Source organism: Mirounga leonina, unplaced genomic scaffold (assembly GCF_011800145.1).
Source record: "Mirounga leonina isolate KUSES-001 unplaced genomic scaffold, KU_Mleo_1.0 Mir_447, whole genome shotgun sequence".
Taxonomy (NCBI): domain Eukaryota; kingdom Metazoa; phylum Chordata; class Mammalia; order Carnivora; family Phocidae; genus Mirounga; species Mirounga leonina.
This window is the reverse complement of record NW_023270757.1, coordinates 13755997-13774314: the sequence shown is the minus strand read 5'-3', so window position 1 is coordinate 13774314 and position 18318 is coordinate 13755997. Positions and strand designations below refer to the sequence as shown.

General features: G+C 40.4%; 1 protein-coding gene across 10 annotated transcripts in view; it reads left to right on the top strand.

Annotated features, from left to right (window-relative positions):
• KDM4C (lysine demethylase 4C) overlaps positions 1–18318 on the top strand; it is a 457231-nt gene that overhangs the window by 376640 nt on the left and 62273 nt on the right. For 9 of the 10 annotated variants that reach the window (XR_004676204.1, XR_004676205.1, XM_034987990.1 and 6 more), the window contains one exon: positions 15911–16096. Coding sequence is in view for 8 of the 10 variants with exons in the window: in XM_034987990.1 (XP_034843881.1) it covers positions 15911–16096 (186 nt within the window). In the remaining 2 variants the exon portion in view is untranslated. Of the gene's footprint in view, positions 1–15910; positions 16104–18318 lie in introns of those variants that run through there. The other variant, XM_034987997.1, reaches the window with a different exon arrangement.

Genomic DNA, 18318 nt, shown 5'->3' with positions numbered 1-18318 from the left:
CAGCAGGGAGGATAAGCATTCTTGGATGGATGGAAGGTTTATTGGTGGAAAGAGTCAAGAAGCTATTTTGTGATAAAGGATTTCTTTGCATTTTTTCCTCTAGTCAAGAAAATTACTTGTGGGTTCTTGCTTAAAAAAAAAAAAATCCCTCTGGTGCTGCTTTTAATTTGATCAGGTTTAAAATGTTTTCAGAAGGGTTAAGCTTCCTTTGCATTAGTCTGGTATGATCAAATAAAGGAATGGCTTTGGAATGGGCTAGATTTTTTTTACAATGCCGTTCGGCCTTTCTAAAGAAGGTGCAGTATAGTGGACCAGTCAAAATAGGACCATTTTTACTTGTCTTTGAGGTATGTCATGTATCCCTTTTCCGCGGACAGATTTGACTCATGTTGTAAGAATTTATGTTTCCTGTGATATATATCCAATGTACCCAACTGTCACTTTAAAAAAATAGGTATATACCACAACCCACTGTCATGATTTCTCATGTAGGGCTGCTGATAACTACACTTTACCTGCAAAGGGGAAGAATTAATTGTATATCCTGTTCTTGTTCATGAGGTAAAAGTTTACAAGATAAAATATAATCCTGGTAGGGCATAGAAGCATTTTATGAGCAGGTGGACCAAGTTGTGAAAAGACTATCATAAAGCCTAAAACTTGGGGGAACCCCAAAACTTCCACTGCTTGGGGGCTCTGTGTTTAGTCTGATCCTCTGCTGAGTTCATGAATATTTCAAGTGGACCTGAACAGGTGACTCTTTCTTCCCTGGGAAAAATATGGTTTTTAATAGAACCTTTCAGTCTGTCACTTTCCTGGGAATGGCTTTAACCTAATATAAACCTGAATCCCCCTGAGAGAAATAGGAAAACCCTGTGTGACACTTTGCCAAACTTCACACAAGTCTAATAATAGAATAGAATAATTTTTCTACCCTACTAATATAGATGTTTTGTTTTGTTTAACTGAAAAACGTAAAGTCATTTAAAGAAAGAGTTTTTCCCTTCTAGAAGAAAGGAGGAATACATGCTCCCTATATTTAAACAAGGGTCTATGAGCCCAGATATCTAGCTGCCTATATTTTGATGAATGATAGATACATACATAAATAGATACATGATTTTAGTAACCCGGCTTTAAAAAATAGTTTACTAAACACGGCTATAGCAGAAAAAAATGAAAATACTTTAAAGTCCTGGATACAAACCCTGAATCTGGTAAGGAGTGCCTCTCCCCTCCTCCCAGTTCATAAAAATAAATCTGAAAAACATACACTGGTGATAAAGAGTTAAGATGTGGTCATCACACCTGCCATTGAAATGGGAAGCTAGGACTGAAGAATGAACATATCAGCTCACAGCTGGGAAGATGTTGGCAGAAAAAAATAATCACATCGCACTGAGTGAGGCCAGGCCCAACAAGGGGCCTTACTACAGATTAGTTTGAGAAGAGTTGTTGATGGTTGTCCTGCCGTAGGGCTCCAGCCACAGGCTCAGCAAATGCTGCTATATTCTTTGTGAAGATTTGTTTAAAAATCACAGTCTTTTTGTCCCTTGATGGTACACTCCCCTGATAAACAGTGTGATTTGATTTTCTGCCCCATTTGTGTCATATACCCAAGCGCTTGTGCCTTTTGCTTTGGCAACCTGAAAGGAACTAATGTATTATCACATTCTGTTTCTCCCCCACCCCATCTTTTAAAGAAAATAGTAACAGTGGCCATGTTTGTAACCTTTTATGTTTAGAGAGCACTTGTACCCATTATCCCATTAATCCCCACAGTGATCCTGCTAAGTGTAGCTGTAGAAACTGTGGCTTAGAGGCACAGGGGAGCTCACTCAGGAACACTCCTTAATGGGAAAGCTGGAACTCGAACTCTAGCCCCCACCAGTGCCTCTACTCTGGCAGGTAGGGGTTAAGAGGTTCGAAATTGCTCAAATACCAGCAAGCATTATGAGCCCCAAAGCTTACTTTATTGCAAAAAAATGGAGGCCTTGCACTCTTCTGTTTCCTTATTTTGCATTAATCTGATCAGGGCCCGTGAAAAGGATTCCAAAGAAAAATGTTTTTCCTTTGTAACTTACCATTGAAAAGTACCACTTTGGCCTCAGAATTGTAGCACTGAAACATATACGTACAGTGAGACAAAAGCGGTTTATATTTTACTACCTTGAAGCTTGATGAACTCCTGTTGCACGGAGCAGCAAAGGGGCTCTCTCTTTCTATATAGGTGTACACACGAGAGAAATGGAAGTGTGTGCATTCCAGGGTGAATTGGATTATCTTCATCTTTTAAAAAAGTAATGTGAGTGATAGAAGACCATGCTTTAGTTCTATGATTGCCAATGAACCATAATATAAGCAGTGAATGTCTTTTAGAGTATGAATACGTTCTTTCACGCATTTGCATGGCTAATTCATTGTTCTGTTTAAAAGGATCTCACAGAAATGGAATTTTTAAATATTGAGAAATCCATTAAGAAATGGAGGGAGAATGAAACACTCATTATAAGAGCCATGCCAAGGATAACTAAGATGTGGCCTAGCATCTGAAAAATTTTTACTTTTTTTTTTTTTTTTTTAAAGATTTTATTTATTTGACAAAGAGAGACACAGCGAGAGAGGGAACACAAGCAGGGGGAGTGGGGGAAGGAGAAGCAGGCTTCCCGCGGAGCAGGGAGCCCGATGTGGGGCTCGATCCCAGGACCCTGGGATCATGACCTGAGCTGAAGGCAGCCGTTCAACCGACTGAGCCACTCAGGTGTCCCTGAAAAATATTTACTTTTAATCAAAATGAACTTTTACAGAAGTTAATGTTCTCAGACTTTGGCTGAAGAGTTCATTGTTGGGCTGGTCTAACATCTGTTTGAAGTTGGTCAGCTAATTTTTCACAAAAGGAAAATATTGTATATAATGTAGAGAAGGTATTGTCATTTTCATGAAGAAATTCTGCATTTTTGGAATTGACTTACTCCTCTGTTGCAGCTACACCTTTTTTTAATGACCTGTTCATGGCTAGTTGCAAAGACAGGGAAACTGAGGATAGTACAAGGTGTCTTTGGTTCATTGTGGGAGCAAGTCAGCTAGTTCCGATTCTGAAATGATAGGAGAGGAAAAAATAGCTCGAAAGGTATTATGGTTCATATCCTATCCTTTTTGTGTTATTATTGTAAAAACAATAAAACAACAATCTTAAAAAAAAGAAAAACCCAGGATTCCACTAACTTAAATATGATATTCTTCATTTTTGCTTATTCATTGAAATTCTGCTCATTTGTATGCATGGTTGTAATCACTGTGTTCCTAGTGATTGTAGACATTTTTAATTGTTCTGTGTCAGGAGTTCTTAACTCTTTTGTTCCATGGACTCCTTTGGCAGTTTTTGGTAGAGCTTATAGATCTCTTTTCAGAAAAATGTTTTTAAGTATTTAAAATAAAATACCCCAGATTATATAGGAGACAATGTTGAAGTACACTTACTAAAATAGCTTTAAAATTAACTCATGATATGGTAACATGTGCTTTACTACCAATGTATTACATAACAAGATGTGACAAAGTCATAGTTAATTTCTGAGCGTAAATATTTTGGAATTGTGGAGTGGAGGGCAGGAGAGTTGAGGAATGTCATGCCTGATGGTCCCTGTTGTCTGGGTGAAGGAAGAGGCTCAGTTGTCTTTAGAATGTGAGGAGTTGGGCTGGGGTTGGAGAGAGGTAAGGTTTTGGAACAGATGAGGCAGCATTGCTTAGTTCTTATTATGTCTCAGGTACTGTGCAAAACTTTTTATATATGTTATTTCCTTTAACCCTGAGAACACTTTCAAGAGGAATAGTTGCTGTTGTTGTCGTTACTTGACCAATGTAGCAACTAAGTTTGGAGAAATTACCCACAAATAGATCATTCACTGTCCCTCAAAGGAAGTCTACCTAAATAATCCAGAAGCCATATCCCTGATTGGTAACGCCAATGCAAGGCCACATTGGGGGCAGCGTTAGGATTCAGTCCCAACCCTTGATGAGAGCCTGTTTTGCTGCCTTTTGTCCACTTCCCAAATTGGGAAAGATAGAATTTCTAAGTGACCCTAAGGGCCACTGGAGATTGGAAATCCTAAATTTGTCTATTCTAGAAGACAATCCTCAGACTCACTGTTAGGTGATTTTTCTCCTGAAGCAACTATCGTAGAAACCTGAACAGAGCAAAGCAGTGGGTTAGGGGGCTGCAGAAGACAGGATGGGCTCTGGACTGGACAGTCTGTGTTCACACCTTAAATCAGCTCTTTTCAGGACCACAGTTGTCTCTGCTGGAGAGGTTCTTCCTCTGAAAGGTCACCTGAGACACCTCAGCCGAGGTTCTTCCTCTGAAAGGTCACCTGAGACACGTCTGCCGTGCATTCATTGACTTCATAGCTTTTCATCACTGCTTCCTCAGGTTGTTTGGAGACATGTTGCCAGGGTATTTTAACTTAACATAAATTTTCTCACTGTGGTCTGAGACCGGTGTAATTGAAAGACAAGAGGCAAAGAGGTTGGAACAGGCCACAGACAGAACACTTCATGGGTGACAGTCTCTAATAAGGGTCAGATGTATGCGGGAGCCTTGGGACAGCTTCTGGTGCTTGGAAAGGAAGCATGTCCCAGCACAGCACCTTGTGTAGCCTTCAAAGAAAAATGATGAGGCTTCTATATGTGTCTTTTTCCCAACCACTCAAATAAGTACCATTCACCAAGGTAAGTATATGCAGTAGGAGTGTATATAAATGTTCATTTAAACTGTTAAAAACCACATGTGGGAAGTTGGATAGGAAATAGGTACTTAGAACCTGATTTGTGGGACCCAGTTCCCTCATTGCAGATTAGCAAATGGGAGATGATTTTATTGTTCCATCGCAGACCTCACCAATGAATGCAATTTCAATAAATACACAGAAAACAGAGACTTAAAAAACCATACACACCTCTCTAAAAAACATTGAACAAAACAACACTGCAGCCTTTGAGGGGGTTGGATATCTGCATTGTCTCAAAACAAATACTGCTAAGGATAATTAGTCTCTGTCTTTGTTTTATTTTTTGGTCAAATAGCTTTAGGCCTTCAGCCTCGAGGCCAGAAATAAATAGAAAATGTTTTATAGTCGTTGATTTGATAATGCCAGTTCCAAATCATATCTGATATTCATAATAAATAAAGTTTCTTGGGGTGGGGGAGGGCTGTCCTTGGGGCAGTGGAAAGCTTTGTAAGCCAACCTTCCGAAATCATGTGAAATAGGACAATTGTGTTTCTTTTTAAATTCAGTTCTGAGGATTAAATGGTTAAAATACCGTCATTTCGAACATTAATTCAGAGAGATGTAAAAACAATACAGTTTAGAAATCCACCTAAGTTATAAGTAACTTTACAAATCTGGGTTTTTTTTTAATAGGGTAGAGAGCACATATCAGTCACTTCAGCAGGGCCTACTTGTACCAAAAGGGCAGAGGGTCTTTAAAAAAATTGTAAGTAAATAATTCAGTAATTTTGAGTTCAAGTAAATGCTTTATTCAGGGAGACTAAGAATTCCTGTTTGATCTCTTGTAAACAATAATCTCAAATAATGTAATTTCCTCTAGGGAACAAGGTGGTCTTTAATATTAACATAAAAAGAAATAAAAATGCAAATACAGGAGTACTTAGAGAATGTTTAGTTTGTGATTTAGGAGGCTTGCTTTTCCCACCTATCCTCTGAAAGATGTTTGGTGACACTTAATAAGTACTCAGAATAAGATTTGTTCTAAAGCTCTCTGTATGCTGTAATTGTATGCCCCTTTCGCCCTTTAAATTTGAAATAAACTTGAAATGAAGGATGGAACCCAAACAGGCTGTTAGAGAAGTAGAAATGTTAAGTGATTGATTTTTCTCGGCATAGGTAACATTGCCTATTTTGTGATTCAGCAAATGCTGCTATATACTATCAGTGAAGTGCCTCTTTCAACATGAGATTGTGATGTTGCCTTTAATTTATTTGCAAATGCTGCTTTTATGTCTGGGTTTTCTGCACAGCCCAGGTAGTAAGTGCAGAGGGGAAGCTCTGTTTTCTGTTGAGGGAGGGTAGAAAAGGAAGGCAGGAAGCATTCAGAGGCTAGCCTGTTTCCCCCAGGAGACCTTCTCTTCACTTTTTTATGTTCAGGCCCCCTCCACCTTCTGTGACTTCCCCTTGTGTTGTGCCTGTGCTGAGCTAGCATTCAAAACCAGATCTGTCTGACTTCCCAGTCCATGCTTCCAACTAGGATGAAACACACGTAGGCAAGTCAGAGAAGTGTGGTGCTTGGTCAGGGTACTCCCCAGATACTGTGTTTGTACACTGTGCCAGGTACCTTCGATAACAAGATGAGTAGAATTTGTCCAACCCTGGAGGAGCAGAAGATGAACAAGCAAAGAGCCATGCCTGAACAATAAGCGTTCAGGGTTATTCTGATTTTCTGGATCGGCTGGTCTGGAGAGTTGCTTGGTTGCCTGAGGTTTAAACCTAAGTCACTCAGAAAATTGTAATAAAATAGCAGTTCTGTTTTTCCATCTAAAAATTAGTCACCACTACTAAGCCTTCAACAGTCTCTCATCTTGGCAAGTGAAGGTGAGATTCGTGTCAGGTACCATCCAAGACTTCTGAGATTTTCTAGCCTGTCATTTCTTAGTTTTGCTCACACTTCTGCACTCAAATCTGCCTCATGTTTTTCCACCTCTGAACTTTGTTACATCTATTGTAGAATGTCCTTCCTCTTTCCTCGTGCTGCTGCGTGTGCACTGGCTGAGACCTGCTGCTCCTTCCAAGGCGAGTGAGCACAGCATCTGCCTGCTCTTGCTGGCTTCCCTAGTTCTCTGAACCCTACTGGCAGCTCCTCTGACCCATGGGGCAGACCCTATATCCCTGCCCTTGCAGGCTCAGCCAGTGTGCAGCGTGTCCCCAACACTCTCCAAGGCAGTGTCTGACCTGGTGCAAAAGCATTGCACGTTGTCTGTAAACTCCAAGAAATAAATTACAGGAAACTTCTGACTCTTTACTTTATTACAAGTTCCCTAGAGCCAGCCTGATGGAACTGACCCAGTGGTGCCTGGACTCAGTGACTTGTGCCCTCAGTTCAGAGGCGTGCACAGGTCCCTGCCTAAGCTCTGCTGCTACATGACCTGAGCCATCCAAGCAGAATCATACCTGCTTTCTTGTCCCGTATGGGGTGTCCCTTGAGTGGCTGTCATGAAGTTCATCCTCTCTTGCCCTTGCCCCTCTTTGAGACTTCTCAGTAGAAGAATGGTGGAAGGTGCTGGGTTGGAGGAAGGTAACCAGCTGAGGCACACATGTTGGTCTCACCTTGGTTCTCCAGCCCTCTCTCCTAAATCCAGTAGCACTTCATCTTGATTATTGTGATGACCACTGCAAAGCTTTTGTTACAGCTATTCTTATATGCCAGATTAATCTGGTTGGATACACAGATGGTATCTGTTTCATTTTTATATCTCCTGTCACATTTTGCAAAATGCCTTTTATATGAAAGATATTTAATAGATATTGAATGGCTGAAATAATGAATTAACACATAATATATAATAAGGAAACAATCATTCATTTAGTCACTAAATATTTATTGAGCACCTGCTATATGTAGTCAGTGTTCTGGTGCTGGGATTAAAAGGTGCTTCCAGAAGGATTCCTATTTGATGAGCTTCCCTGTGGTGTATCTTCTGATCGAAAATAAAAAGTGTGACTGGGCTGTTGACATAGTACTTTTTAAGAGTCATTTGTTGGGGCGCCTGGGTGGCTCAGTTGGTTAAGCGACTGCCTTCGGCTTAGGTCATGATCCTGGAGTCCCGGGATCGAGTCCCGCATCGGGCTCCCTGCTCGGCAGGGGGTCTGCTTCTCCCTCTGCCCTCTTCCCTCTCGTGCTCTCTGTCTCTCATTCTCTCTCTCTCAAATAAATAAATAAAATCTTAAAAAAAAAAAAGAGTCATTTGTTAATCTGTCAGTCTGTGTCTGAACTGCAGTGGCTTTTCCAGTTCTAGAATTCTTTTGTGCTTCTTATTTAATATAACTCAGGGCCAACAATGACTGCCTAGCCTTGTTTTGAATAAGTGTAGCCTTTGACCTGGTCCCTACCACCTCTGCGCATTTTTCTAGCTCTGTCTCTTGGCCTGGCTGAGCTCATTCCTGCGCCCTTTCCTCTTTATCCTGCTACTTGACTTTTTCTTAGCTTCTCATTTTTTGTGGGGTGAATCTCACCAAACAACAAGCAATGAGCTAAATGACTTCTGATACATATCATAAATAAGAATTTAATTCAACACGCTTGACACCATAGGCCATATATTTTAATGCTCTGAACTTGAAGTGTAGAAATAACTTTCCATAAGGAGGAAACACAGGACTTACGTTATGAGCTGATGCATGAGTATTCAGAATTGAGTTTTACTGTACCATTTCATAGTGTCTGCTATTTGTAATATGCTAGATGGCTGAGATCAGACAATTCTGTGTGGTGTGAGTCTGCATATTAATTGCCGCCTCTCACAAAAGCAGCCCAGTCCTGTAGTGTCCGTCCACGGCGGGTCTCGGTTTCCCATGTTCCCTCTCCCCTCCTTCCCCAACTGCTCTTGAGCTGTCTGGGTAAACTGATTTCTCTTGGTATCATTCTACTCCTCTCTCTGGTCCTTCTGAATCTTGCTCTCACATGACAGCGGTTGCATCCTGCTCTTCCTTCTGGCTAAGGTGTTTACATGTCTGTCTCCTCCCCTGGACTGGGAGCTCTCTGCTGTACAACTCAGACTGCGTCATCTCAGTATTCCTCCAGTGCTGGCCAGTATTAGCACCTAAGTGATTGACTTAATACTGATGAACAGAACATAAATTTTACAGGTAGAATTGAAAGAGATTGGGAAGGTTCTCCTTTAAAACCTGTGTTCAAGGTCTTGGAGTAAAATGCAAGTTTCAGCCTCAACAATAGGGTTATCCATTGAGTCTAACATTATTCCCTCTTTCAATTGGGAACGTTAGTTTGCTGTTTAGTGCTTGGGAAAAGTGTCTTGAGAGAGCAAAAGAAAAAGGGAATTAGCTAATATTATCATTAGCTTGTTACTTGTCTGATAGGGAAACACTAATTAAAAAGCATTGTGCCTGTTTTGGAATTACCTGCCTATTTATGGAAGGAAAAAGAATCATAACATTGTCGAAACAACAGTAAAATCATACTACAAATCATATTAAAAGAAAAAAAGGGGGGATGGGATGTGCTTTGAACTTCCAACTCCTTCACAGCTCATCATTTCTTGATGCCCTTTGCCAAGCAGTGTGCTCAAGGAATCTAATGATACACAAAGCCTCATTGCCAGATACTTCATTAATTCCTCAATCCATTAGGAGCCTTAATGGCCTATGCCATTGGAATAAGTATGGAAATCCAGTCCCCCAAGAAGGTACAGTACTCTATAAATCATACCCGCCTCAGGATTCTCTCAGCCCTTGACACAGAAGAATAGATGAAAAATCATTGCACTTCTTGAATTGCGTTATCCTACAGGCTCTCAGAATAACTGACATCCTTTAACTCTTTAACCCTCAGCCCTTGGTTCTCAAAGTGTGATCCCTGGATCAACAGCATCAGCACCATTGGGAACTTGTTAGAAATGCAAATTCAGTGGCCCTAGCCCAGCACACTGAAACTCTGGGGGTGGGGCCAGCAATCTGTTTTTTTATAAATTTTTTTTTTTAAAGATTTTATTTATTTATTTGACAGAGAGAGACACAGCGAGAGAGGGAACACAAGCAGGGGGAGTGGGAGAGGGAGAAGCAGGCTTCCCGCTGAGCAGGGAGCCCAATGCGGGGCTTGATCCCAGGACCCTGGGATCATGACCTGAGCCGAAGGCAGACGCTTAACCGACTGAGCCACCCAGGTGCCCCCCCTTTTTTAAAAAAGATTTATTTATTTTAGAGAGAGAAGAGGGGGGAGGGGCATAGGGAGAGGGAGAGAGAAACTTAAGCAGACTCTGTGCTGAGCATGGCGCCTGACAAGGGGGCTCCACCTCATGACCCTAAGATCACAACCTGAGCTTAAACCAAGAGTCGGATGCTTAACCGACTGTGCCACCCAGGTGCCCCTCGATGGGTTTCTAAATTGAAAGGACCATTTTTTCTTAAAGATTTTATTTATTTATTTTTGCGAGAGAGGGAGGGGGAGAGAGAAAGAGAGAGAGAGAGAATGTACACATGAGCAGGGGGGAGAGGCAAAGGGAGAAGCAGACTCCTGACTGAGCAGGGAGTTCCACGCAGGACTCCATCCCAAGACCCCGGGATCATGACCTGAGCGGAAGGCAGCCGCTTAACCGACTGAGCCACCCAGGCGCCCCAGCAATCTGTGTTTTAAGCAGGACTCCCTGTGACTCTGACCTGCTCTAATATCCCTGTGGCATAGTTCTATAATGAGGGCTTTTTTTTTTTTTTTTTTTTTTTTACTGTTGAGGAAACATATGAGCAGGCCCATATCTACTCTCATATCCCTGATCCATATCCACCCTGACCTACGTGCTCGGATTCAGTTTGAGCAAACATTAACTGAGTAGCTGTTACATCCCAGGCATCCTTCCTAGGGAACCATTAAGGTAAAGGACACTTTAAAGTCTCTCTAGTGTCATCTATGCTAGTGTTTTCCTGCAGTGCTGCATTGGCCTTCCTGAGTGGCAGCCCCGCCTGGACTTCGTTCTAAAGCATCCAAAATGATGGTCCTCTAGGCTGCCTTATTTAACTTCTCAAAGCCTTCATTAACCATCATCCACCAGTTGGCTCCTCATCCTTTTCCCAGTGGCACACTGGCACCTCTGTGAATTGCAGGAAGGATGACCCTATCTTTCTGAACTTTTTCTGCTTTTAAATGCCTGATAATCTTGCTGTTCATGCACTCCCTACTATCCCTGTCCCTCTAGAATTGGTGTTGCCCCTACCCCCTATCCATTTTCACACTAAGGCCGCTGCTAGAGAGGTTCTTTCCTACAGAAGACAGAGTGTCCAACCCTGATCTTAAGGGAGCAGCTCTGTTTAGAGGAAGGCATAAAATCTCTGTCAATAAAGGGCAACAAGAATAAAAAACTCAAAATTTACCTTCCTCCCAATAGCTATTTCCCTAATCCAAGTCCTCATCATCCTGTGCCTCAATATTTCTGTGGCTTCCTAATAGTTTGTTTTCCCACCTCAATCCATCTTGCTGATAGAGTGATCATTCTTTCTTTTTTTTTTTTAATTTAAATTTTAGGTAGTTAACATACAGTGCAATATTGGTTTCTGGAGTAGAATTTGGTGATTCGTCACTTGCATACAACACCCAGTGCTCATCATAACAAGTGCCCTTCTTAATACCCACCATCTATTTAGCCCATCCCCACCCACCTCCCTCCATCAACCCTGTTTGTTCTTTATCATTAAGAGTTAGAGTGATCATTCTTAAATACTAATTCTATTATACTAACTTCAAATACGTGCCCAAGGCCTATAGCAAGGGTCAGTGAACTAAGGTATGTGCTTGCTGTTACAAATAAAGTTTTATTGGAACACAATGACAGGCATCATTTGCAGATTATCTGTGGCTGCTTTTGTGCTACAGTGGCAGAGTTGAGTGGTTGCAACTGGGACTCTATACCATACTAGCCTAAAATATTTATTATCTGTCACTTTAAGAAAAAGTTTGCTATCCCTGGTCTGTTTACACATAACATACTGACATATTTGGGTTTAGTTCTGCCAACTTACAATGTTCTTTCCCTTTGCTCCTGTTTGTTCTGCTTCTTTTTCCTTCCTTTTGTGTCTTTGTTTGAATTCATTATTTTTCCTTATTCTGTTTTGTTTTTCACACTATTAGTTAATTGGTACTTTTACCCCTTTCCCAGACAATTCAAGAACATTAGAACATTTTAAACGTCTTTTACCACTTCTTCCTTATATGTTTCAGTTGTTATCTGTTCATATTCTCTATATTTGAAACCCAGAAGACATTACTATTATTGTTTATAAAGTCAATATTCATTTAGACTTATCTACATATTTAGCATTTTGGTTGCTCTTCGCTTCACACATACTTCTCATCTTTGTATATGAAAAAGAAAAGAAAAAGTCTTTATGTTCGCCCTCACATTTGAATGATAATTAGGCTGAATATAGACCAAATTTAATTTTCCTCCGGAAACTGAAGACATTGTTTCATTGTCTGTTAGCATTCACTGTTGCAAATTAGAGATCTGATGGTAATCTGATTTTTCTCTTTTGTTCTCTGGAAGATTTGGGGATTTTTCTCTTTTTATTTTGAGATCTAAGATGTGTGTAGGTGATTTTTTAAATTAATCCTACTTGTTGGGCTTTTTTATAGATCTGGAAAATTTCTGTACTTTTCTCTTTTTTTATTCTTATAAGATGCCTTTTAGAAAGATAATAGAACATCTGGATCTCTTTTCCATATTACTTAGCATTTATGTTCTGTTTTCTTTTTTTTTTTAATTTTCTTCTAGGTTCTGTACAATCTCTAGGTTCCATCTTCCAGTTGCTAATTTGATCTTCAATAGGATACAATCTAATATTCAGCACATCTTGATTCTTTTTGACTGGTATTTTGAATTTCTTAGCTATGTAGTTGTTACTTTTTTCCTAATGATGGGATATATTTTGGAATTTCTGTCATAATATATACTGTACCTCTTTTTAACTCATCTGTGCTTCCACTTACCTGACTCCTTAGGTCAGATATTCTTCTATTGAGTAATCATAGCACCTCTCATTTATTTTTGTTTTCCCTCAAATGTTTGTGATTTTTAAAGTATCTGATTGTATTTTAGTTGTGCATCATGGGTGCACTTTTTCTTTCCTCAGCCCAAATGAGAATCCACTTGGCTTGCTGGTGAATGATGAGGCAGATCATAGGACTCTGATTCAGATCAGATAGGATTACCTCACCTGCTGATGATGTTTGGGGCAGGATGGGCCATGGGCTGGTCCAGCAGTGCGTAGCTTGTCTTTTAGTATTTGCTTCCACTCTTGGCATTGGCCTTGCCAAAACTATCCCCTCAGAGATACCTACTAATAACTGTTTGCTGGGGATCTGCTCCCTGGGATTAGTTGTACCTTTTCTTGGTAGGCAGTACTATTATATTTTCACTCTTTTCCCTTTATCTTTACTTAGGGGTTAGAGCTGGGAAAGTTGTGGCACAGGCTGAGTCCACCATCTTGATCCAATCAGCCATGTGTTTCCTGAAGGCCTTCTTCCCTGTCTTGCCTCCAAGCATAACTCATTGCACCACTCATTCGGGTTCCACATACCACCTTGTCTCTATTTCTTTCATAGTGCTTATTCCATTGTAACATTCTTAAGAACTGTCTGTTTGTCCTTTTCTTTGCCCTGCTGAATTAAGTTCTGTAGCCCAGACATGTGTAGGTGTCAGATTGCCACAGATGTTTCATCCAGGTTACAGAACAACTGGTTTAGTAGCAAGCAAGTGAAAATGGGGTTTGGAAATACAACACAGACTGTACTATAAGATACAGAATGGCTCCCCTACTTGGTTTTATGTATTTCTCTATCTCCTCAAAAACCTGAGGAGATTTGACTTAAAAGTCAAACTTCCCAACTCTATGAATAAACATCTTCCAAAGCATCAAATTATAGTAGTCTGCAGTTAGGTTGACTTTGTAAGGATACTGGTTATATCCTTAGAAATGACCACCTCTTGTCTTCCTTGAAAAGGAGAGCCCTTCCCTTACTAGATTCCAAGGATTGAATCCTCACTGGCTTAAGTGTATAATCTCTGTTTCTTTTGCCTTTTCTGGAGGGCCTCTGTTTAATGAGGCAGTTAATGGTGGAAGAGGTTGGAGTTACCAATTCATTAACTAGCTTAAGTCATAATACTCTTTCCTACTCTTAGAATTAATTGGGGAAATGGGAAACCATTTTTCCTTTCATATCTGTCAATATCTGAACTTAAGTCAAATGCTGACTTCCAGGTAGTATGATTAGGCTCTTAAAAGATTGTCTGATTATTCCTGGGGCTCCTGATACGAGTTTTTGCTATTATATCTACCATCACATTTCAAAAAATTGGAATTGGCAAAAAATATTAGAATGCCAAGAATTACCAAGAATGTATTGAAACTGATAACAAGAATTGTTGAGAGCACCTGGGTGGCTCAGTCAGTTAAGCAGCTGCCTTCAGCTCAGGTCATGATCCCAGGGTCTGGGGATCCCCCCTCCCCCTCATCAGGCTTCCCTACTCAGCAGGGAGTCTGCTTCTCCCTCTGCCCCTCCCCCTGCTTGTGCTCTCTCTCTCTCTCAAATAAATAGATAAAGTCTTTTTAAAAATTGCCAAGATACCAAGAAAGTAATACTTTTATTCAGATTATAATGGGTCTTGTTTCAGTTCTGTGGTTCTGTGTGTGAGTACGTGTGTAGTTTCTTAATCAACTAAGCCACATCCTTAACTCCCACTTAAAAATACTTAATTGTACATTGAATCCAGATATATAGGGAGAGCAGATAAATGTCTGGAGTGTGGGGCCCTTATGGGGACTAGTGAGAAATAAGATTGCTCAGATGGACTATAAGGGTCTATTATAAGCCTCTTCTATCTCATGCTATTCCTTCTCCTTTTTTTTCTGGAATGTTTTGGAGATAAGGAGAACCCACTGAAGGTCATTTAAGCAGGAGACTGACATTGGATTTATGTTGTAAAGAGATCACTCTGGCAGGCCTGGGGAAGATGAATTGAAATGGAATAAAATAAAGACCAGTTAGGAGGATATTACTATGCTGGGTACCATGGGCAGAGGCAGTGGCAGTTGGTATAGATGGGCAGGGAGAGATCAGGGCAAGATTAAGGTACAGAATCTATAAGACTAAAGTTGCTGATCTGATGTAGGGCGAGGAAGAGTTAGAAGTTAAGTGCACATTGATTCTTACAGGTCTGTGATAAAATATTATGATCCCCAAAGGCATTGAGTTTAAGTACCTTTTCTGTCCCAGGAAGGAAAATGTACCTATAAAAGAAGAGCAGCTGCACCAGTATTTGATCAGATTGCAGACCTTTTTCATCCTTAGGAACAAAAAGTCAAGCTTTTTATCATTCTCTTTCTTCTGCTTTCTGAACCTACCTTATGTTGTTCTACGACCATTTTTTTCTAACCTTCAAGTATTCACTAATTGTACATTTAGTGAAGCACAAATATAGTGAAAATGTCTAGGGCTAATTGTATGCAATTTAATTTTTAGATTGTGGTAATCATTATTGCTGTTTTTATTTTCATTCTCTCTTCACCAGGCATAGTCAGCTATAGATACTCAACAAAATTATGCCCTTTGGGGTGATTTTCAATTTTCTCACTTTGGGAAGCATATTTTTTATCAGTCATGAAGGGTTCAGATTTGTATTATTAAACACTTGAGCCTCTAGTTTCCACATTGGACCATTAACACTTTACAGTTCCTTATAAATAGAAAACTAAGACCTGAAGATCTCATCTAATTTAGGAGAGTAGGTACCTACCTTCCAAACCCATATTCTATCTCTTGTTGTACCAAAAGTCCTGCCATGCAGGAGGTAAAAGAGAAGTAACTTAAGCATTCATGGGTGATTTACAGGAGCACCCCTGGGGGCTTTCCTTACTGTGCCTGGAGAAGCATATGCAAAAGGGTTTGGCTTTCCTAACCACAGGAAGTATTTCAATATATGTTTGGTAGTATGTGTCATTAAAAATACACAACTTACATTGTCACAGTTGCTCTCACCACTAGGGCCCCTGCAGGGTCAAGACTTATTGATGTAATCAGTTTTCTGCCTCTCTAATAGCAATTATTCTATGAAGTGTGGAAATCGGCTGAGTTACAGTTGGAATTGATGTTTGTCTTTGTTTTAACCCTCCAGAAATGCATCTTCTGCAGATACCGGGTTAAGAAGGTCTCTGGAGCCTGTATCCAGTGTTCCTATGGCCGCTGCCCAGCCTCCTTCCATGTCACGTGTGCTCATGCTGCTGGGGTGCTGATGGAGCCTGATGATTGGCCATACGTGGTGAACATCACATGCTTTCGACATAAGGTCAACCCAAACGTGGTAAGGCCTTCCCTTCCTTCCCTGATGCCAAGACTGCATATGAATTCCCTCCTGTACACTTCCCAGGGCTAGCATGCTCTACTCTGTAATGTTACTCATTGTTGACATGTCCAGGCTGTGAGTTCCTTAAGGGCAGGGATTGTACATTATTATTTACTCGTATTTGCCCAGGACTCATTAGTGTCCTGATCCACATACCTGTACATCTTGGCCTTCAGGTTTTATTTCATCTCTTCTAGAAGAAACAAAGAGCAGTAACACAGTAAAGGGAAGAGGGCGGGTGGTGACAAATATCTGGGGCCTTGCCACCTGAGGTGGGATAAGCTAGGTGCATCATGGAGGCTCTAGGAGGAGTGAGGACAATTTCAGAAAAGCAGAAATGTAGAAGAGAAGTATAGAGGTCACTTTTTCTGCCTTTTCTATTTTACTCAGGACTGAACCTTTTTCTGGGCAAAGAGTGTTTGCAAGTAAATAACATGTGAATTTAACCATAAATTAGTTTACCTGTTGTTGGCAAATGGAATCTTTCATTTGTTTTAAATGCTTAGAAAAATTAGGACAGTGTGAAGATGGGTGATATGCCTTTGTTACTTTTCCAGTTCACTGTAATTGTTTTGGGCTGCCAACAAGGGGCAGCTTTGCTAACTTGCTGCCCTTTGTTATCCCTGGGAGGCTTGGCCACAGACTATTTGCAGCCTAACATACTTGTCCTATGTCTCTAATAACTTCCTGTGAGCAGCCTGCCAGGTTGTCAGTAAGGGCTTGGGGAACCATGACCCATACACAACAAATCTCCTGGCTTTTTAATGATTCCAGCAACTTCTGTTGGTGTCTTGAGAGATACTTGATGTTTGTGGGTTGGGACTTTGTTCGGTTGTGTGTGAATGCACAAATGTATGAGATGACATCACCAACTGTCACATCTGTTTTACTTTCCATGTTTTAGGTGACAAGTTGCATATTCATTCATGCTTTTTCCTTAGTTTCTTGAACTGATGGGCTTTTGCTAAGAATAGTATTATATATTCAGCAGAAAATACATTTTAGCAACTTTTTAAAAAACTACAGTAATAACACATTGCATTACGGTGGTGCTTTGCCGTTTACAACGTGCGGTCAATAGCATTACCTCATTAGATGACACATGGGAATGCATTTTGAGATGTGAACCAGATCATGACCTCCCAAGTCAGAGTAGTTTATGTTCACACTTGGACTTTGCCAGCACACATGTGCAACCTTGTGCGAGTTCTTGTCTTGGAGCCTCAGCTTCCCTGTCTACAAACAAAGGCTTGCCTGTCTCACTGTCTTGTTTTCAGCCCATGGCACAGGATGAGCCCTCAGAAAACGGAAGTTGTATTATTACTCTCTCGTTTACCGCTACTGCTGCTGCTGGCTTTGGTGCTATAATTCTGTGCGAACTGGGCCTCATGAGTAGTAGTATCCCTGCTTCAAGGATAAGAAACCCAAGTACAAAAAGGTTCAATTCCTTGCCCAAGTGGATTCAGTTAATGAGCAACAGGTGCTGGAATGTAAATGCTTTTTCAGCCCATTCTCTATTATTTGTTGAATTCCAAACTCCAAGCCTTGAATGGAGCTAGAGGTGTTCATTTGAAGCTTTGCTTGGGATCACACATTCTTATTTTAATATTCCAAAGCTCTGTGGTTACTAAATGATTATATTAAAGTTGCTATTAAACCAAGATCCATATGTTTAATCAGGATGTCATTCCTTCTAACTATGACGTGTTGGTTCAGTCAGGTTTATGTTACTAATTGTTTCATAAATGATGACTGAAAAGAACATCTACTCACTGTCCTCTATGGATCCACTTTAAGTTTGGTACACTTTGTCAAACATGGGGAAACATCGTATAATTTATATTAAATGGTAGTTTTTCCTTATGAAGGTAAAATTTTAGTGTTTGTAAATTGCCTTGGCAAAGTTCTCTGGTGGGAAGCACTGTAAATACTGGATTTCCAAAATGTATTCCTGATAGCTGTTACTTATCCATTATTCTTCAGTTGGACTTCAAGTATGGCTTCTTCCCCAAAATGTTTGACAACTAACCAGAAGGAATTCATAAAATCTGAAAACTTTGGTTAAGAGCATTGTGAATTGTCCCTATTGCATTAAATATGCTTTACTTTTCAAGCATAAAAAAGTTCAAATTAATTCTAGTATTTCTATTTGTGTAAACTGTATATACCAGGGGTTATAC